The 22,138-nt window shown below is 35.4% G+C and overlaps 1 protein-coding gene across 19 annotated transcripts in view; it reads left to right on the forward strand.

Annotated features, from left to right (window-relative positions):
• The window catches only part of SNF4Agamma (SNF4/AMP-activated protein kinase gamma subunit), a 394,547-nt gene that overhangs the window by 197,975 nt on the left and 174,434 nt on the right, over nt 1-22,138 (forward strand). For 11 of the 19 annotated variants that reach the window (XM_067083365.1, XM_067083346.1, XM_067083349.1 and 8 more), the window contains 5 exons: nt 2,277-2,458; nt 6,308-6,403; nt 14,547-14,701; nt 14,821-14,908; nt 16,014-16,037. In XM_067083365.1, the coding sequence (XP_066939466.1) occupies nt 2,277-2,458; nt 6,308-6,403; nt 14,547-14,701; nt 14,821-14,908; nt 16,014-16,037 (545 nt within the window). The remainder of the gene's footprint in view (nt 1-2,276; nt 2,459-6,307; nt 6,404-14,546; nt 14,702-14,820; nt 14,909-16,013; nt 16,038-22,138) is intronic. The other 8 variants (XM_067083360.1, XM_067083362.1, XM_067083364.1 and 5 more) reach the window with 2 other exon arrangements.

The raw sequence follows: 22,138 nt of genomic DNA on the forward strand, positions 1-22,138 counted from the left end.
TATATAAATAAAAGCTTAGGGTCCTGATATCATTTTTAAGACTGGATAAGCATCAACCCCAGATGTATCAGTTGTGCATCTAACAATCTAAGAAATTGAACAAGGAACAAAGATATACTGATGTAGACTGCCTGGAAGAGAAGGGGACCTCCTGAACCTAATCTGTTTTGAAATCCCCAGTCTCTTTGGCAGTTTACACCAAAGTGGGTTACACCCAATGACATAACCTTCAGCTTGCCAAAGATAATGAAGGGTCAGGTCAAGTTTGTGTGTGTATTTGTGTGAGTGTGTGGTGGCAGTGACCACAGGTGGGGCAGCCACTCTAATCTACAGTGCTTGGGCAGTCTCCAGTGGTACTGCGGTAAATGGCTCGCACTGTTTTGTATGAAAATTATTCTCTTAAAATGCTTATGGATCTAAGTGTTTTTCTTGTGAGACTGATAGGAATTGTGCCTGATAAAAGATATGGTTTCAGAACTTGAGTTCCGATTTTAGCCATTATTTATACTGAAATTTAACCATAAAATTCTCTTGATTCTCCTCATAGCATGAAAACCAATATGAAATGTTTAAATTTACTAACACTGGAAATTTTAACATGAAATTTTGGGGTATGTTGAGAAAGAAAAGCATGTATAAAATGTTTGTGTGGACTTTTTTGTAAACCTTGTGAAATTTACCCTTAACTCTGTAACATTTACATACAAATCAAATTGTGTATTTGTTTAGTGATGTGTTCTAGCTTTAGAAGTGTAGAGTATTGTATAGCTATGTGTCATTAGCTGTGTGCTTTTAATAACTGTTGTCCCTTTTGAATAGCAAGCTACTGTATTTGTTTTGCTTAATTTTATGATAAGGATGGCTAGGAATATCGGTATTTTAACCTAGGAGAGAGAGTGGGTGGTAATTTTAAATAATTCTTCCCATTTAAAAGGTTGTGAGTGTGCTTACAAAATCATGTTGTTTTGTGTGGCTATGGATATTGAAACTTCTACAATACTGATCTCGTCACTGGCAGCTACATTTATTGGTTTTATTTCATTCTACCAAATTTACAGACTGGTAATGAGAAACAACTTCCAAAAATACTCCGTTGGTGCTTTGAATTATTAACATGGATATTGGTATGAGAAAGGGATAAGCCTGTGCTACTCTGAATATTGTCTTTGAAAACAGCCTTTTACATTTGCATTATCTAAAGCATGGACTGTTTATGGACATTTTTTTTTTATTACTCATACACTATGAATGTTTTCTGCTTTATTTTTTGTGGGACAGAGGATTGTATTAGTAGTTGTGTTTAGGTAGAAGTAAGGATAATTTCGACTTGCAAATGTAATGTTAATTTATAGACCAGGCATTAGTCTGAATACAGTAATTTGTGCTCTGTTGTAATATTTACTGAATCAAAATGGTTAGTATGGCTGTATTTAGTTAATAGCCATTTAATTTTATTGTTCGTTAGATTTTGTATGATATTGCATTTGAAAAGAAGTTATAAGATGTAATCATAATTGAAAATTGTTTGCGGAAGTTCTAGTCAGAATTATATTCAAATTTGGGGCCCTGAGTTTCAGGAAGCACAATTTTAACATTCAGCTTCCATTAGGAAAGCAGGCAGGTCCAGGTTTGTATCTGGAGGCTGTTTTTTTAGTGTGGGCCAAGTCAGATTTCACAAATATGTTAAAGGGATTACAGTACTCATCAGCCAACCTAATGGGGTTCTCCCAGACCTAGGTTGATTCAAAACACACTGTAGATAGAGCTATTCTAAGTTGATGTAGGCCTCACTTTATTTGGTAACATTTGTCAAAAAAGTAAACCTGGTATATGAATCTGAATAAATTTGTTTTTCTTTTAGAAGTTGAGTGACTAAAGGGTCTAAATCAAGTTTTGCAATTGAAATACAGTATATGTTTGTTATTAATTTGGTACTTGAAATTTCTTAGAACCTTTTGTGTAGTTAACTGAGAAAAAGTATTATTTTTGCGTTGAAGTATATCTGTGCTTCATTTTCTAGATTTATATTGCAATGTGATACTTTAAATATGTGCAGAGATTAGTTGTTAGGTGTTACTGGAATGTTGATATAAAGTTTAGTTACTGCTTGCATATTTTAAGGTTTTCAAGACATGGGTCATTGATCTTCTAAGCTTAGGAAATATTCATAGTATATGAAATGGGCAGCGACATCTAACACTGTGGGATTGTTTACTTGGTGCACAGTTTCGGTGTGAGGATGACATTGATACTATACAAAATCTTATTTCTTTTAGTGGCAGCCAGGCAGAGACGTAAGTCTGGGGACGATGTTCTCAATGCGACCACAAAAGAGAAGGAAAAGAAAAAGGAGGCAAGTCCAGGATTCTTTGAATCATTCCGACCGCGTTCCAAATCTGATGCTTCACGTGTTGGGAAAAAGCCAAACTTGATGACTACTATGAAAAATGCTATGCAGGTAAGAACTTTTGAAATTGATTTACATATCAAATTTTTTTTTTTTTTTTTTCAGAGGAAATGTTTGTTTATATTCCTGTTCTTCATAATTTATTTTCTTTTCAGGTATTGTTGGTTTACAGTCAAGCATCTCTTCCAGTTAGCTGAAATTTATCATTGTATGTTTATCACTTCCTTTTTAAAAATTCATTTCAGATTTATAAGTTCAAGGAGAATATAAGAATAGTAATAGTGATTAGCAGTGGTGTTTGAGTGTGAAAGAAGTAAACCCTGTTGAATTGTACTTACCTTATTTCCATGTGTGGAAAATTTATGGTGGCTGTTATGTAAATGGTATACAGTATTTAAATTCAATATGATTTTCATATTAGATTCCATGTTTGTATAAGTTTAAGAGTAATGGGTCCTACATTATATTGTGGAGTCTTGACGTCAGGACTTTAGAGTCAGGACTGTTTGCAAGTGCCATGAATTAATTTGTTATAAAGGAATACAAGATCTGTAATGTGCAAATTTGAAGCAAGAAATTTAATTGGGGAAAAGTCAAGAAGGTGTATAAAATAAATATATTTTTTACAGGGTCCGAGTTAAAGTATTTTCTCTTTTAAATTATAGACTTTCTTGCTATTTAACTGTCATTAATATGAGTTACAGTGATTTTACTTTACTAATGGTTTAGTCTCTGGACTAAAGACAGAGGCCAAGATTTGAAATGTGAATTACGAGTAGCCAGAGTGACATTTAGATGATGGAGATATTTATAAGAACAGAATCCCTTGTCTCACGTATTGTACCTTTTCTTCTTTTTCTTGGGCTGGAAAGATGGTAAAACTTTATGATTTTATTTTGGCCTAAGTTTGCCTCTCAGTTTCAGTCTTCTTCACCATAATTCTTCTGTGTAATAATGTTGGTACATTTCTTGACAATGCAGTAGCCATGTGGCCACTCATCTGTATATACTTTATTCATTTCCGATCACCATAGGCTTGGTTTTGACTACATTGAGTTGCAGTTGCTTTTTTTTTATCTTTTCCACTTTTCAATATTTTGAACATTTCCAAGACCTTTTTGTTAATTTCTGTTTAGCTCTTAACACCAGATCATATGCACATACTGTACCAAGTCTTATATGATAAATAGCTCTGCTCATTTGTAGATAGCAGTTCAACACTTGATTTTTCCACCCAAACCAGTGATAGCAGCATTTGCAAAGGATAGTATATATTAATAACAGCCAAACTTATTCTAAAATTTTGGATCCAGATAAGCACGTTAAACATATCTCAAAAATCTAACGAGCACGCTGTGCTATAAGTGCCAAAATTCTACATCAGTAAGCTACTGATGATTTTCAGATGCACATATAAAGAAAATTAAAATCCTTTAAGCATTGTAAAATTGCAGATACTTTTTGTTTCATTGTGCTTAAAATTTAGGGCATAAATTGTGAAACCTGGTTCCTTACTCTGGCTTTTATATTTATTCTTACTTGTGTACCATCCTCAGAGTTCTCTTGAAGTTTCCCATCCTCCTAGAATTTAAGCCTCTTGTTGTGGAAGGGTGCCATTGGAGATCAACTATCAATCTTGGCCCTAGGGGTTGTTCTAAACCAAATAAACTAAGGGTCTCTTTCAACTACTTCGTTTTTCCCTCTTTGGGTATCTAGACCAATCATTTGTTAATGAGTTGTGGTTGAGATTGAATATGCTTTTGATTACTGGTAGAGAGTGAAGGAGAGTGCTATTGGGTGCCATGTTTCCACACCAGGAGAATTCAAACAACTTAACATGGTTGAGCACTGTGAAATTCTTGTTTCAAGCTCTACTCTTGGAGCTAGATTTGACCTTAACTAGCTGATAACACTAAAGGGACCAGAAGCATTGTGTATATCAGGGTAGAAACCTTTGAACAACCCATAGGAGAAAGGTTTCATCCATTACTTGTATAGTTTTGGAGTAAGCATCAGTAAATAACTGGACACGTTTTAATGACCCATGTCCACGACAAATATATTAAATCCTAACAATGATGATCACTGCATGAAACAGACAATTTTGCACACTCCTTTAAATTAAGCATGTAAAGTAGATCTGCTGTGTGTAAGACTGTAGACCCTTAAAAAAAATGAACGGTAAAGATATGAAAACCTTTGAAACCAGATCCAGCTTGACTCATTTTAATTCCTTTTTTATGGGGGTAAATATTGGTCAAAGTTTCTAGACCAATTACTGTATGTCATTTGGAACACTGTATTCATATAGGATACAAAAGCAGACATCTATGTAATTGTTGTCCTACTCTCTGAAATCCAAAAGGCGTAAGAAATTACTGGGAAACACTGTTTAAAATGTCTGCATAATGGAAGTAAAGGCTATCTGCTTTTGTTCATAAGCATTTTCCTTTAAGACTGCAAATTCTAAATGTGAACTGACAACAGATACCCAGGTATTCAGGAATTCGAAAATGGTGTCTGAAAAGGAATTGCTGCTGGAACATTAGTTCTAGTAGTCAGTGACTTTGTGAACAGGCTCCCAAGCAGTGTTGAAATGACTTACGTAGGGATGACTCACTATTTCATGCATAGACGTACATGTCCAGCGTATTCTTACATTTGCTATAAACAGAAGTGGATACTTGGACCTCATCAGTACTTTTGCAACTTTCTACAGATAAAACAAACATATAGCAGTCATGTTTTATTAAATCATCATGGGAAAAGAATTTTGATACATAGGTATGATGCCAGCCACATTAGTGTTAAGAATGCATTCCTGTGGCTAAGCTGTTTAATAATGATAATTTGGAAGTTGTCTACAGTAATGTGCTTTGCAGTAAGTGTTAGAAATTTATGACAGATGACTGCATGGACTTTGTACTCATTGGTTTTAGGTACTTATAAGTCAGTCTTCTTTCAAGACTGTTTTAATGTTTTGTATACACAAGCAGACATTTAGGGATAATATCATATCCCATTGTTGAAAAATGAAATAGTGTATGCAGTTACTCTTATCAGGGGTTGACAATAGTCTGTTCATGAATAAAATCCCCATGTTTGGGTTATCATAATGCATACATAATTTTCTTCCTTCAGTGATTTTATCAGGGCTGTTTTGTTCTGTAAGCATTGATTTTATTTTCTTAGTTCTTTTATATTTTGTGGTCTTTGTGTTCACTGCATTCTATGGTCTTTAAAGATGCTAATTTTTCTTTTATGGTTAAAACCTTTGTTGATTAAATTTGCTTCTAAGGAACAAATCCAGTTAAATGGGAGGATGGCTGTGACACTTAAAGTATCTTTTAAGTTTGATAAGAATTTTACTTCATGTGTTTGACTGTATGTATACAGTATTTTTTTTACAGGTATTTAGGAAACTGGTGGCCAAGGTATTCTCTGGAATCTGTGGCAAAGAATTTTTGTAGTCTTTTGTTATGTTCAAAGCTTCAAGACAGCAGGAGAATTCATTACTACTTATGCACATTAGATTTGCACTCAACAGATTTTTTCACATGGTGTTAGTTATCCATTGTGCCTAATAAGGGTTACCCTAATGGTATCATCAGATTTGCTAAGCATATGTTTTGATTATGTTCTTTGTCATTATTTTAACAAAACAAGGTATTTTGCTTCAGGAGAATTAACTTTCTGTCACAAACAATTTGTCTTTGTGTTGTTTTTATGTTAATGTTATGATTGCTTGGGCTTAATCTCCTTAAATGTGAATAACAAGTAAATGATGATAAGTGACTGTGTTTGTAGCTTATAATATTAACATGTGAACACCTTCTTTATTGTGCAATCATTTCTGAACCTCGGGTGATGATTACGGTTCACCCATCTTCAACTGTATAGAACTGGAGTGATGAGAAGGAGCGGAGGAAGAGAGAACGAGAGGCTCAGCGAAGGGAGAGGCAATTGATGTTGGGGCGGTTCTCCAAGTCGTGTCAGGTTAGGCCTCATTGGCACATGAAATGTAGGCACACTCTCTGCCGGCTTGCTGAGGCACACTTTTACCTTCATAGCTTTGCTCTTAAGTCTAAAAGTGCCAAATTATCCACTGCAGATTTGAGGTTTGATGAGAACTGTTACTACAAAACTACAGAAAACATTATCTTTATTCCATATAGATTATGACAAAAGTAATGAGAGGGAGATTGTGCCTCTTTCCTAACCCCTGCCCTCTCTCCCCTACCTTTACCCCCGAATTTCAAATGTAGTTCAACATGGGGACTTTGTTGCTGCCTTATGTATCTGTTCATTATGCTTGACATGATTTTCTAGCTGTCTGTGTACCCCCATGGCAGTCGTTGTATGACTAGTAAAGATCAGAGTGGCTGTAAATCTCTATAACTCCCTGTAAGCTTTTCCTAATTATGCTGCTGCAGATAATGAAGCATTATATTAGAACACTGATTGATTTAAGATTCATGGCCCAATTAGGCAGCCTTCGGCACAACACAACACTACAGCGCTATGAAAACTGACAGGTTTGTTTTTGATATCTGTTACAATATGAAGAGAAAAATTTATACAGAAAAGCTGATTCAGCCTCTCTATTATTAAGGAAATCTTATTTGCTTTCAGCCAAAGAAAATGCAGAGCTAATGCTATGACTTCGAACTAATATTTTTATGCTTCATTAGCTAAGTCATAATAAGCTTCCAGAGAGTTACGCAAAGGTAATCTGGAAAAAGCAGCATATAATCTATACTGGTGTTTATTCCAAAAAGAAAGTCATTTGAGGTTCTCAGATGATTTTAAATACTTGAAGTAGTTCTCTCATCCTTTTTAGTAGGAACAACATACGTGTTTTGTAAAGATTAGCACCCATATTTTGACACTGTTTGTTAGTTTCTTTTTAATAGATTGTGGTGTTGTATTCTTAATGTACAGGTTTAATTAATAAATTGAGAAAGATCCCATATTAGTGTTATGTAAGATGTTTGAAAGCTTTGATTTTCCCAGTGTACAAATTCGGGTTTTACTAATGCTAATTAAGGCAGTAGATGTAAGAAGCTCTCCAAAGATGACAAGACACATATATTGGATTCAGCATTGGTTACTGAAGTGAGTCTGAGCTGTCTGTTTAGAGTAATGCCACAGTCTTACTTGAAGCTATTATTTTATGCAATCAGTGCCTCAACGATGTGTCCAGTTTGATATATAAGAAGTCTTGCGTGGAAAGTTAAGAGTGTCAGTTATTGGGATGCAGGGTATGCATGTTATGTGACTTGTGTACATAGTGACCATTTACCAGGTCATCAAGAAAGCTTGAATGCTTTGAGAAAATGAAAAGGTGATATGAAATAGAAATTTTCAAGGAAGATGTGCTATTAAAGTTGCCAGCATAGCTGTTATTGTAAGCACTGAACTAGTAAAAAATGATCAAGATAACCACGATTTATGTTCTTGGGGTAGAAGGAAATAGATACAAGATAGAAATGGCAAGTGTCCATCTTGAGAACATGTAAGTGTTTTATAAGAAAAATTCATTGTTATAAAAAACTGCAGAAGTATGCTTGATGCTGACACTTATTTGAGAAACTCGTGTGGATGAGCTTGGCAAGTGTGTCGCATGTTTTTTTGGTAGGCTGTGAGTGAACTAGCTCTCCCTGTCTTCTGAATAGGTAGCTTATCTTCAGTCCAATAACCATAATTGGAAAGATGTTATTTTTGGAGTCCTTCCTGGTCTACTGTCAGATAGAGCACCTGTAAATAACTGGGTTTGTATCATACAAAAACACAAATTCATTGATTTTGTGTTATTGTACAGCAAATTTTGGTACAGTTTTCTAAAAAAGTGAGAGCCTATTTCTCTGTGATGTTTATGTTTTATCTGTATTCTGTAGGAAAGGGGGAATCTTTGATTCAATAGTACACAGTACACAAATTGAAAAGCAGTATAATAATTTGGCAGTTTCTGTATTATTTTTCTTTGAAAATGTGGTATAATTTCTTATTCACTTTCTTTATTTGTATGAGTTACAGTTATCACCCCTCTATTCTCTCTTCATCTCACTCCTTGAGTATCGTAAGACTGGTAATATAAATGTATACAGTAGTTGGAAATCTGATTTTAAACTCTTGTAATGTAGATGAAACATAGTGACTATATGTAGCTGTTGAAGTTTCAGCTAATCTCTCAGCTTTTGCTTATTAGTCTGTCTCGTATTCAAAATTTTCACAAGTAGTATTATCATATTTACCAGTCTGTTGTTACAAGTATGAACTTGAGTAGTTGGTAGGATGTAAAATGTTTTATTTCAAATTTTTTGTAACCTTGCCACTTTAGTTTTAATTAATGTGCTGACTGTTCCGAAATTTTGTTCTTAACTCTGGTAATATTCATAAATGTAAACTTCCTTATTAATAGGTTTTCTACAAGTGTAAAGCTAAAGTATTGTCAGTTTCCCACGAAAACTTTTAATTCTTGTTTGATATCATAAAAGTAATATTCAGAAGTATTCACAGAAAGTAGGAACTGTGATGTAGTTCAGCTTTTCCAGTAATGAAATGTCAGTGGTGATTACTAGGTGGAGTATGTACAGGTAATTTCAAGGTATTAAAATCCTAGCCATAAGTGGCCTTTGGTAATTTATTTGTACAAAAAAAGTTTATTTCTTGAAAATAATGAACTTGCCTTGGACAGTACAGCCTCCAATAGAACCACAATAAAGAGCAGTGTCGAGTTTACAGGAACTTGACTGTGTTCATATAGGCTATTGAACTTTGTATTGTATGTGAATGATATGCCTAGTTTTTATAGTTAGTCATGTGAGTGCAGTTGGTTGCATTCTGTTGTGACCAAATGTAATTGGAAATACTGAACAGTAGTCTGCTTTCTTTATGTAAAGAAAGGAAAAATATGTCAGAAAAGGTAAAAATGACAAAAACCAAGCAAATTACACACTGAAGTAGAGGAACTCCCATGAGTCATGATATGACTGAAATGGTGACTCAGGTGAATTCTCACAGTATCACAGTGGTGACAAGTATGCCACTGACAAAGAGGCAAAAGTCACTAGATTAGCATTAAATTCACTAAACGCCAAGCACACACATCAGGCTATAGCAAAATAAATAAAAGGCAAAATAAATAAAAGGCACATCACAATAGTGGGAAACCAAAATGATCTTTCCAAGAAGCATGGCAACACAACTAACTTCTGAGAAATCATTCTGAGGAATGAAGTTATGCCATCTGGATTAGTGGACCATAAGCCAAATATGCTCAGGACTTCTCCTTTTAAGAACAAATTAAACATCTTGCACATCCAAAATATTGGTGGGGAGAGACAGGATTTATTTGTCAGTCACAAAAATTGATTGGGAGAGTGGACATTATCAAATAAGAACTCTTCTGGGGATAATGAATTTAACTGAATTATAGTTTCCCTTTTGCTTATAGTACTCTCAAATCCACATAGATTGGTTAAGAAAAAGCAGGTGGAGTTTAGCATGAATAACAAATGACCTTTAAGCAAAGATGGGAGGGTAATGAAGATTTGACCTGTTGTGAAAGCATAAATAAGATGCCGAGAGAACAAAACAGTAGAGTACCTATTGAAATGGAAATTGTAGCAACAACTTTCAAGTACAGTTTTGAAATGAAAAGCTAGAAATGAGTTCTCAGAGAACAAAAGAAAAGCTGTAAGTAGGAAGTTTCTGATGTCCCAAAAAGGAATATTTACAAAAATAGTTGTAGAAAAAGAGTATTCTGAGTAGATTTTGTCATAGCAACTGCTTATGTGTTGTATGTGAAGTACTGTAGTTACAAAAGATAGTTTAACCCTTTTTAAAACACACTGGACCTGTCTTTGTACTTAGGGACATTATGTGTGGCTTTCATAATAGATTTGAGAGTAATTTTTAGCTACAGTACATTTTTGGTAGCTCTCTAGGGACATCAGAAAATTCTATGCCAGTGTTCATGTCAGAAGAAAGAGATGAGTAAACTTTTGAAAGCACTCAAGAGGTACTGGAAGTTAGAAGCAAAAGGGTAATAATTTGAAAGGATGGACTGGCTGAACTAGCGACTGGTTCCAATGTGAAGGTAGCTGTGGGAATTAAGAACACTGTAAAAAATTATAGAAGGAATGGCATGGCCTAAGAACTGGGCTAAAAACTATTGTAAATTTGGAGAATAAGCTTATCAGGAGAAAAAATCCTTACCCTAACATATTCCATCTATTTAGCTTAATGTAGCAGAGCTGTAACTGAAAATGTAGTAATGTTATATTGTACAGTATCATGGACACATGAAAAAATTGTATGTAAATACCATCAATGCACTTGATAATTACATATTGTACATACCAAAGTCACTAATAAATAAAGAAGCATGAGTAATTAAGTAACAGTAACTTTATAAGTAACAGTAAGTGTCCAGATGCATTGTAAAATAATGCTATTGTTCTTAAATAAAAATGCTGTTCAGAAATAAAGAAATTAACATCAAGAAAGACAAATCACCAAGGACTTTATGAAAGTGGAAACCTTTCGTTCATAGAAGCTACTGATAATTTGGATTGAAAAAATTAGGTATTAACCCACAAAAGTATTCAGGGCTTATTGTTAACATCACTGATTCTAAACTGCTAAAGCCTGTTTGATGTTGTACTGCATACTGGCTGTTAATCCTGATCCCAAGGTTTTTTGTTACTCCCAGCATTTTTATGATTTTTATGTTAGGCCAACAGTGTTTTGATTTTTAAAGTAATCCAGTTGTAGAGGAAGTCATCAGGATGATACCTCTCAGTGATTCATATTTTCTACAGGTGTTCAAGTAGAATGAGTTTTTTTTTTATTCAAGAACATGTGTTCTGTACTTGTGACTACCTTATTTTAGGTTATTATTTATGCAATGTTCGTTTCCTTTCTAATCGTGAAGATTTTTCATTCAGTCAACATTCTGCCTTGCAAACCTTTTAAATGCATAGCCTTTAAATCATTCCAGCGTTTTCTTTCTTTTATATATTTTGCACATTTCTCATATGTTGTGAAACATGACTATTGATTGCTTGCATTAATTATTTGATTCTTTACTAAGTTAAGTTTTTTTCTTTACCAGGACCTTGGTTATTAATTATACAGTCTTTCACAAATGTATGGTACCTACTGTATATATATTTTTGATATATTGTTATTGTAGTCTTAATTATAAGTGCTTGTTAGGTCCATGTTACAAACCAGCAACCATATCGCCAATTGATGTATGCTCGATTCATTTGTATGAATATATGTATATTTGCTATGACGTATTTTGTACGTTGAAAATTTGATTATTTTTCATTTTGATTTAAAAGTATATGTACTGTAGCATTACCCTTTATCATTTATAGTATAATGTTAATCATTTGAGATTTTTATTTAGCATGTTATTTTGTTGGTGATATTTATTTTTAGACTTTCTGACATTTATTTTTACAGGCATGTGTTGTTATTGTGTCTGGATGTTCAGTGTTACACAAATTAGAAATGTCTGTAAAGGCCGTTCCACAATGGGAGTCTGCATTGTGCAAATGCATTTCTTTCATAGACTGCCACTGTTTTCTTTTTATTTCAGCTCGACAGCTAACGTGTCTGAAAGTCACTGTGTCTGTCTGGATTCTGTGTTGTTTTGAATTTAGATTTTTCTTCTATAGTATCTTTGTTGAATGGCAGTTGAACATTCCAATATATTATGTCATGAGTGTATTGAATATTGTAATGCATAATATTTTACAGTTGGTCTATAAGCTTTAGGTGTAAGAGCAATTAAGTCCAGATTTGCATCTTAAGGCTAATGTCATTTCATAGTCATCAGTTTGGCACATTGACCTGACCAAAGCCACCAGAAACCATTGTGTGAGACCAGTTTTGCCTTTGCTGAGAGGTTGTTGATACCCCTTAATTCCTTGTTATGATGTTTTAATATTGTTTTGGCTTCATCTGATGGGCCTTATCCATCTTTTCATGCTCAGTTGCAGCCGCAGTTTCCCTTAAATATTGCAGTAGCATACACTTGTTTGGCAATGCCATGTGGCATTTAGGCAAAAGACATGCTAGACTTTATGAAGATTTTGTTTACCTAGAATAGGATCATTTGCAGATTCATAATGCTCTACCTGATATTGAATCTTTAAAGGTTCAGTAGTTTCTCTTTACTTTCAATAAGGAAACTGATCCATTTATTTAGGATTCCTTCTTTTATTCTTTGTTTTTGTGGGGCCATCTTGGCCCCAGATGTTGGCAGTTTTTTTTCAAAGAGGTTGAATTAGTTACACTTCAGTTTTGAGTTTGAGGGTATTGGGATTGGTAACAGAATGCCTTATCTAGCCCATGCTTAAAGGGTGGTGAAGAATAGTAGTTAAAGAGTGCTGCCTATCTCACTTGTACTGAAGAAGTATTGTATGAATAAGGAATCCAATAACCTGGGGTCGAGTTTCTCAGATTAAGATGGGAGAGAAGAACATCATTAGGTTAAAAAATCATGGATTGTGGAAGTTCAAAGTTTGTGAGGTTTGTTGATGCCTGGTGGGACTCACATCAAGAAGACTCTCCATCAGAGTATCGTATCCTTTAGAGGAAATGATGTGCATATCTAGACTGAGAATAAGTATCAGGTAATTGATTAGAAAAAGTCTTTGAGCTTCATGGAGAAAGGAAACAAAACAAAAGAATTTAGATACAGAAATAATTTGTAACATCATTTGAAAATAGTTATATCAACGTAGGTATGAAGCAATTTAAACTTAAATTGTTGGTAAAGAGGAGAGATTTGCTGGCATTGTCATCACAAGCCTTTTCACAATTTTTTTGAGAAATATTCTTTCTTCAAGGCCTCTGTTAAGGGCCAATTTTGCTTTTATCAAAGCTCCTTTGCTTGTCAAAGCGTCTTCTGCATGACATAATCTTTGGTATGCTTATTACTTTTTCTGTAGTCCCAGCTTGCTTTATAATTTTGTGAATCAAGTAATGTAGATATTTTTGCGTATTTAACTGTTTTGCTCGAGCCTGACTAAGTGAATGCTCAGAAGAGACTTTAGAATTACAAGCAGCAGTAGTTTTATAGCTCAAAATACCAAGCATCCCATCCTACTTTGTTTGGTTTCATTGATTTTGTTAGTCCTGTCAGATTTGTTTCTTGCCAAAGGACAGCTGTCTGTAACGAGGCTGTGTGAGTTTGATGCTGGTATCAGTGAGAGATTGTCAAGTTTGGTTGAATTGTTATTGAAATGCATTCTTATAAAAGGGAGAGTTTCACTGTCTGAAGTGCCCTGATCAGGTTGAAATAGCTGGCTGATAGCTGTGCTCTGTTTACCAAGTTTTTACTTCTCTATCAGTATTTTTAGCCTCTATATACAAATCTGGTTTTAATTGCTTCCCTTTCAGAAATTGTTTCCCAAACATACAGTTTTAAGGACCAAGTGTCCATGTGTGTTGTGTCTATTATTTTTGCAGATTGTTTTATGAGATTTGAGAACTAAAATAATCAACATGGTTCCAACCACTTATCCCCCAAAATTATGCCCAGTTTCTTATAAAATTTTTACATCACAAGGTTACTAAGCCCTTATGAGATGTTAAAATGATGACTGTTGCAGTACTAGGAAGAAGATTTGTTATAAGTAGTAATTAAAATTTGACTTGGACTGTACAGTAAATAATTGATGGCATACCCCTGTATATCAATAAGCATAATATATTTGGAGGGACTGTACAATGTGGCCGTGAACTTTGGAGAGGAACCACAATATCAAAAGTAGTAAAATCAGGACATGTATATCAATGATTTCCCTCCCTTATTGAGACATCAGAGGAAGACCCTAAGGTTTATGCTGTACATACATGCAAAAGGAAATAAATTAGTAGAAAGGAATATTGGTTTATAATTAATGCTGATGCTGTCAACGTACAGTGAATATAGATTTGTGTTCTAATTATCCACTTTTATATGGTCAGTGGATGTCTTTTTCCCAAATCTCCTCAGTACTTTCAGTGGATGTCTCTTTCCCAAATCTCCTTTGTACTTGAAGATGCTGGGGATATAGACCACCGTATTTTCAAATAATGGAGATTTTTACTTATAAGGTAATTTTTCCCTCGGCAGCATACTTTGGTATCACCTAGTAGCAGCAATCGAGGTGGCCGCCGTAGTGGTGAAGCCACGCCAGTAGACCAGCCTAGCGATGATGTTTATCACACCTGGCACGCTGGAGCCCCTCATCCCAACTTACACTTACGAAACCGCACACAAGAAAGCAGGTAAGAATTCAATCAATTACATGAAAAGATTTTCTTTGTTTATCACTGGCATCTGGTTTGTCACTTGGTAACGACTTTTGAGCTCTGATTTAATTGCATTTGTATTATTTTCCTCCCAGATCAACGCCCATATCCAAGGTCATGGAACTGTTCAGAAGCCACCGAGGTGAATCAACAGACGATCGACAACGCAGGAAGAGTGGAGGGGTGAGTACTGGACTTGATTTTTTATTGTAATTTTAATAACAACGTAAGTAGTTTGTCGTAAAAGTCATTGTTAACATTTCTGTGACAAGTTCCCTGAAGTGGGCTAAAAATTTCAAAAGTTATCTCCACTTTGTTCAAATCTCATGGAGGTGGTACCTAACTCTCATGTGGTCGAGGTCTTCATCCGTGATTTCTCCATGATTTTATAAACCCTCCCATTGTTGCTGTTACTTTGCTCTCTACATCTGCAATTCTGAGATTGACTGCTCCTTTCCCTTCTCCTTGCCCAAACAGTGGTTTTTGAGATCTCATATTGTGAACAGTGACTGTTTTGTGTAAATAACAAGAATTGTACATTAGAGTTATGTTTATCGTGTCTTTAGTTATCGAAGAAGTTTGTGTACTGTAGAACACAAAAGTAGGCTGATTGAATTTTCATGTAGTCATTCGGCCATGTACCTCTCATCATTATTTATTCTTTGTACACAGTTGTTCATCTGCGTTATATTAATGGCAGTAGTATGGTGAATATGTATTTTTATAACAAAATTACAAGCATTTCTGTTTATAACAGAAATGTTTGGTTAATTCATTACACCCCTTTCCTTTATGTAACGAAAATGAGGGACCAAAGAGTAAAATTAATGTTTTTGTGTTGGGAGTAGAACAAAAAAAAAAATGAAAAATAGGGATATAAATCAACCTAACCTAGCTTCAGGTCCTACTGTACTTGATTGGGTTTGGGTCATTGGGGTAGAAAAGACTAGACAGCAATCACTGCAACTCCTACTTTCATTGTTAAGTCATTGATGAACCACAACATGAGTTACTTCACACATCCACAGAAAAAAGCACATCAGCAGCAGGTCAAACCTTCCCACACAAACTGTGGCATTCACCTTATATTTTGGAGTTTCTTTGTAGCTTCCTGGATGTTGAGACCCTTCCTTTCCAGTACTACTTTCCTGCCACCTGTCAAGTCTTACTAGGTTATTTCCTTCTCCCCCTGTTGCCATCTATTCTTTCCACATGACCAGACCACCTCAGTACACACTCATTTATCTTTTCATCTATGCTAACCTTTTTATCACTTATGTTTCTCCAGATTGCTGTCCGGGGGCAGTTTCAGGTAGGGAGCTTGACTGGGGCGGTACCTGTCAGTTATGTATCTCCACATTTCTCACCTTTTCAGCTTTTCTTACACCACAAATGCTATGCAACCATTTCATCTCAACAGCTGCAACGTTTTTCATTTTCTGGTTGTATTCACGGCTCACTATTCAACATTCACTCACCACTTCGCTTGCCTGAAGAAGAGATCAGTGAACAATCTCTTCGTACTTTTACACCTTGGCTTACTTGGAGATTCCAAGTCACTTCCCAATCTTCTGCACAAACTTTGCTACTTTCTTGCTTCACCTGTACTGTGATTCACCCCATACATAACCCTTTCTGCTCCTGTGTCATTTAGCTTGGCCTCCCTTTCTGTCTTGGACATTCAGGATGCTCATTCCATCACTCAAGGATTGACTTCACTTTGAACACCATTTCTCCATATGCATCTGTTATTCAGAGATCCATTTGCTCATTCAGCTTTCTCTGCATTTACTTCCCTGCAGAGTAACTAATTGATGTTGCATACCTTTAACCCCCCTCTATTTTTATGTTGTATTTTTCGTTCTGAATTTTGTCGTTATTACTCTGGCCATCATCTGCATACTTGCACATGATGCTGTCATCTCTACACTAAACCATTTACGTATTGCTGCATCCAACAGCATACTGTTTTTATTCCCACCTGCTGCCTTTGTATACCAAAACACACACACACACACACACACATAGACTCTCTCTCTCTCTCTCTCTCTCTCTCTCTCTCTCTCTCTCTCTCTCTCTCTCTCTCTCTCTCTCTCTCTCTCTCTCTCTCTCTGTTGTCAGGGAGTTTTATAAACTTCTTGACACCTTTGATTTATATCTTCAAACTCAGCCCATAATTTATTGAGTTTTCCTTATTTGTTTTTTTAGTTTAAACTCTGCCCACAATTCATCCATTTTTTCTGACATGCTTGTATCAGTTCTGTCACTAATAAATCACGAACATGCTTTTCCATCTATCTATTCTATATTATTTGAGAATAAAACTATAAGAAGAATGTTAAGAGTCAGATATCAGCATATATATATATATATATATATATATATATACTGTATATGTATGTATATATATACATACACATATATACATATGCATACATATACACATATATATGAGTGTGTATGTATGTATGTGTGTATGTATGTATGTATGTCCCAAAGATTGCTGGGCACTCTGTCGTTTCTTTTCAAGCTTTTCTTGTGGCTTCAGCTAATATAAAAATCACATGCATATATATATATATATATATATATATATATATATAGTATATGACAGTATGCTCCATTATTCTGCTTTTATTATTTACCGTCTTTAATGATAAAAAAATGTAACGTTTATAATGAATAAAGAAACATTGGAATTCACGCAACGAAATGACTAGCACAGAAGAAAGTGGAAAAACTCTTTATACATCTAACCCTAACTTCAAAACGTTGATAATGACTACTGAAAATGTACTGGAAATTCAGTTGCAAAGTTTCAATATAGTTTTAATGTTAGATTCTAATAAGAAACAACGACGTAAAAGTTAATTTATAGATTCTAATACGAAAACAAGTGAAGATAGTGAAGATAGGAAAGAGTAGAAAGATTTGGTGGTGTTTTGTGGGGTCGTCTTGGGGATGTAGAAGGTAATTTAAATGATCTAGGAAGAGGAAGAGCGAATAGATGATGTGGAAGCCGAAAATAGAAGAGGTGATTGGAGAAACTCTTTTAGAACGAGAGGAAAATAAACACAGAGAAAGAAAGGGTAAATAGTGAAGCTGTTGAGAAAATGAGAGAAGTTGTAAAATACTCAAGTAAAATAGTTTGAAGGTGATGAGGAAATGAAGGAACAGTGGAATAATATTTGAGTAAAAGGGTTTTAGGTGAATTTAAATTAAAGCATGAGGCAGTAATTTTAAAAACAATGTATCTCTCCTCCTTTATTTGTGTGTGTGTTTGTGTGAGATTTGGGTAGATAGATTACTAGGCAGCTGGATTATTGGGGCGTCTATCAATATTGCTAATATGCATTAAGAATATTTTAAGTTCTTTTAAAACTCCCCATTCATAATTATAGCAGATGACGTCATCACACGCGTAGCAAACAAAAATCCGAAGTTCTTTTAAAACGATCCATTCATAATTATGGCCTATGACGTCATCGCACGCATAGCAGACAAAAACACTACCGTTGTATTGAGGAATTTTAAAACCTCTCGCTGAAGTCGACGAAGAAATTTCAGGAGACGAATCTGTTAATTAGAGAGATGCTATTAAGGAACTTGAGTGCCTCAAGTGAGATGCCACTGAATCAAAATGTGTATGGGTATGAGATTAACGAGACAGTGCTCATTTGAAGAGGTACGTCAATGAAGTTGATGAGTAAGCTGCGTGCCTGCGTTATTGCGCTCAATTGCTCGTCGGGAGCACACGCCAGTGAAATTCAAGTCAGCAGATACTTTGTCGTTTGTCGTTTGCTGTTGCCGTCCACGTATAGGTGTTTCCGCCTTCCCTGAGCTGGTACTTTGTCGTAGCAGTGTTTTTGCGGGTGCTACCTCCTTCAGCTGTCGTTGCGAAGCGGAAAAAAAGTCGCCGGTTTTGTGTTTGATTAAAGATGTTGTCTTTGGCTCGGCGTGGGGGAAGTCGATGGCAAAATCGAGAATAATTTCAACTTAGGAATTGCTTTAACTTCATTTTTCTTGATATTTGTTGGGTCGTGCAAACGTGGTATGTTTTTTGTTGTTTGTGATTTCTGTTGACGAAATGGTTCGTTAATTGATGTTTGTGGTGTCCGTTCTTGTTTACGGAAATTGCGAAGTGTATGACTGACAAGCAGCTGCCGTGTTCGGGAAATGATAGAGAGAGGGAGGGAGGGAGAGAGAGAGAGAGAGAGAGAAATGTCGCCCTGAAGATTGAAGATGTTCTAACGTTATCACTATGGTAAGTAACAGGAACTTTTTATACGGAATGCTAAACTTTATTCGGACTGCTGTTATTTTGATGGTGTTTCTATAGAAAAGAAAGAGGCCATAGTCCTGTTTGTGCTGTCACTATCTTCGGCTCATTGAGGCCCTTATAGAGAATAAAGACTCCATGGGCATTTTTTGTTGCCATTGTAATGAATTCATTGAGGCCCTTATAGAGAATAAAGACACCATAGACCTATTTGTGTTGCCATTTTAATGAATTCATTGAAGCCCTTATAGGGAATAAAGACGCCATAGGAATTTGTGTTACCATTTTAAGATTCATTGAGGCCCTTATAGAGAATAAAGGCCTAGGTCTTTTTGTGTTGCCATTTTTTTAATTCATTGAAGCCCTTATAGGGAATAAAGACGCCATAGGCCTATTTGTGTTGCCATTTTAATTAATTCATTGAAGCCCTTATAGGGAATAAAGACGCCATAGGCCTATTTGTGTTGCCATTTTAATTAATTCATTGAAGCCCTTATAGGGAATAAAGACGCCATAGGCCTATTTGTGTTGCCATTTTAATTAATTGAAGCCATTGAATAAAGACCCATAGGCCTATTTGTGTTGCCATTTTAATTAATTCATTGAATAAGGGGAATAAAGACGCCATAGGCCTATTTGTGTTGCCATTTTAATTAATTCATTGAAGCCCTTATAGGGAATGAAGACGCCATAGGCCTATTGGTGTTACCATTTTAATGAATTCATTGAGGCCCTTATAGAGAATAAAGACGCCACAGGCCTCTTTGTGTTGCCACATTCTTAGGCTCATTGAGGGTCGTCTCCTCTTCTTCTTCTTCTTCTTCTTCTTCTTCTTCTTCTTCTTCTTCTTCTTCTTCTTCTTCTTCTTCTTCTTCTTCTTCTTCTTCTTCTTCTTCTTCAAATCTCTAGCATGGCAACATTAATGCTAACATCTTACAATCTCCCAGGTCAGGCTGCCTCTTCGTGCAATGGAAAACTAGCCACAGTCTTTGTTTTGATGTTGAAATAATTTCAAAAGCGAAGGTAAAATTCCTAGAGAATCCTCTGCAATGTAATGAAATACATGAGAGTAGAAGGGATTGAAAGCTGATTACTAAACTAACCAATTCGTAATGCAGATGCAAGCTTCCTCGTCGTCATGTTTGCCTTGCAGATATGCAAATAGAGGAGAAATTATGACAGTTGAATAGAACTGGTTTTTGCTGCTTTGTGTATGCCATCTTTCTACATATTTTCCTTGTATTTTATAATTTACTTACGTTTTTATCTGTTTATATATTAATTTAATTTATTTCTTCATTTCTAATAACTGATCTCTTCTTTCTGTATTTCCTATTACCAATTTGTTACTTCTTCCACATGAACACCACTTTTTTGGAAGCTGGAATTTCAAGTCAATGGCCCCTGTTGTGGCCTTGTTCCATATGAATGGCGTCCACCTACTAAATAATAATAATAATAATGATAATTCAGTATCACAATAATAATACATCACCGCGTTCGTGATCTCATATTCTGAATACCAAACCTCGCCCCCCAAAAAAACTGGTCTTTAAGCTGATGAATCACAAGGGGTGGGGGAGTGGGGAGTTACGAAACCAATATTGCCGAAATTGGCCAGCGCATTCTTAGGGGCCGTGTCGAATTCAATAAAGCAAGCGTGAATAATATTGCCATTCATAATGGCTACCTCCCCATGCATGCGAAACACATTGAATTGGCTATTAGTGAGCTAGACTTGCTTCCTTCTTTTTGTTGGGGGACATTATTCGGACCGTTCTTGGTGGTGAAAAGGATAAGAATTTGGGAGAGTAAAGAATAAGGAATTGAAATATGGGGTGAAATGTGGGTTAAATTAATAAGTGAATGAAAGTAATATATATATTGTGTGTATATATGTGTGTATATATGTATTATATATATGTATTATATATATATATATGTATATATATAGATAGATGGACAGGTAGATAGATATTTCTACATGTATGTATTTAGCGGTATTTGTGATTAGCCAGCGTTTGAATTTACTGTTATTTCTTTTGAATTCTTAAAATAGAAAGTCATTATTGAATTTTTGACACTTTTATTTCAACATTACATGAAACGTACACGTATTCATTTATCCTCTCTTCAGATACAACAAGAAGGCCTGTTGAATTAATTAATTTTGTTAAAAATAACTATGAATAGATTAATTTCACTGAAATTTAATCAGTGGGGACCAAACTTGTGGTCTTTCAAAGGGATTTTTCCAGTCGTTTAGTAATTAATAATGTAAAGTCTTGTGTGAATAGATAGTTTAGCGGAGAGTAGACGGTTGAATGGAGAGTAGACCATTTATTGGAGAGTAGACCATTTATTGGAGAGTAGACCATTTATTGGAGAGTAGACAGTTTAATGGAGAGTAGACGGTTTAACGGATAGACAGTTTAATGGAGAGTAGGCCGTGTAGCGGAGAGTAGATAGTTTAATAGAGAGTAGACCGTTTAGCGGAGAGTAGACATTTTAATAGAGAGTAGACCGTTTAGCGGAGAGTAGCCTAGACAGTTTTACGGAGAGCGGACAACGCAATGGAGAATAGACTGTTTATCATAGAGTAGACAGTTTAACGGAGAATAGACACTTGAACGGTGAATAGACTGTTCAACGGAGAATAGACAGTTAAACGGAGAGCTGGTTGAATGGGAAGAAGACAGTTAAAAGGACAGTAGACCTTTAATAGAAAATAGACAGTTAAAGGATAATAAACGGTTAAAGGACAGTAGACAGTTTCAAGGAGGGTAAAAAGTTAAAAATGGAGCGGAGACATTTTCACGGAGAACAGATATTTTAGTACAGAATAAATAGTTCAATGCGAGCAGGCAGTTGAACAAAGAGTAGACAGTGTAATGTAGAGTAGACAGTTTGGCAGATTAGACAGCTGAACGGAGAGTAGACGGCCCCAGCAACAACCAAATGAAAGGAGGCATTAACGCTTTCCGTCGTCGCAAAAATGAATGTGACCTTGGGTGAGGTATTCCTTGAGAAGATGAGACGCGAGAGGCACCATTGCTTGCTTGCTGTTTATGGATGCTTGCTTTGCTTGCTTTGCTTGCTCTCCTCGTCGTTGTTGCTGTTTTGTTGCTGCTGTT

The sequence above is a fragment of the Macrobrachium rosenbergii genome, chromosome 40 (assembly GCF_040412425.1).
Source record: "Macrobrachium rosenbergii isolate ZJJX-2024 chromosome 40, ASM4041242v1, whole genome shotgun sequence".
In the NCBI taxonomy this organism is placed as follows: Eukaryota; Metazoa; Arthropoda; class Malacostraca; order Decapoda; family Palaemonidae; genus Macrobrachium; species Macrobrachium rosenbergii.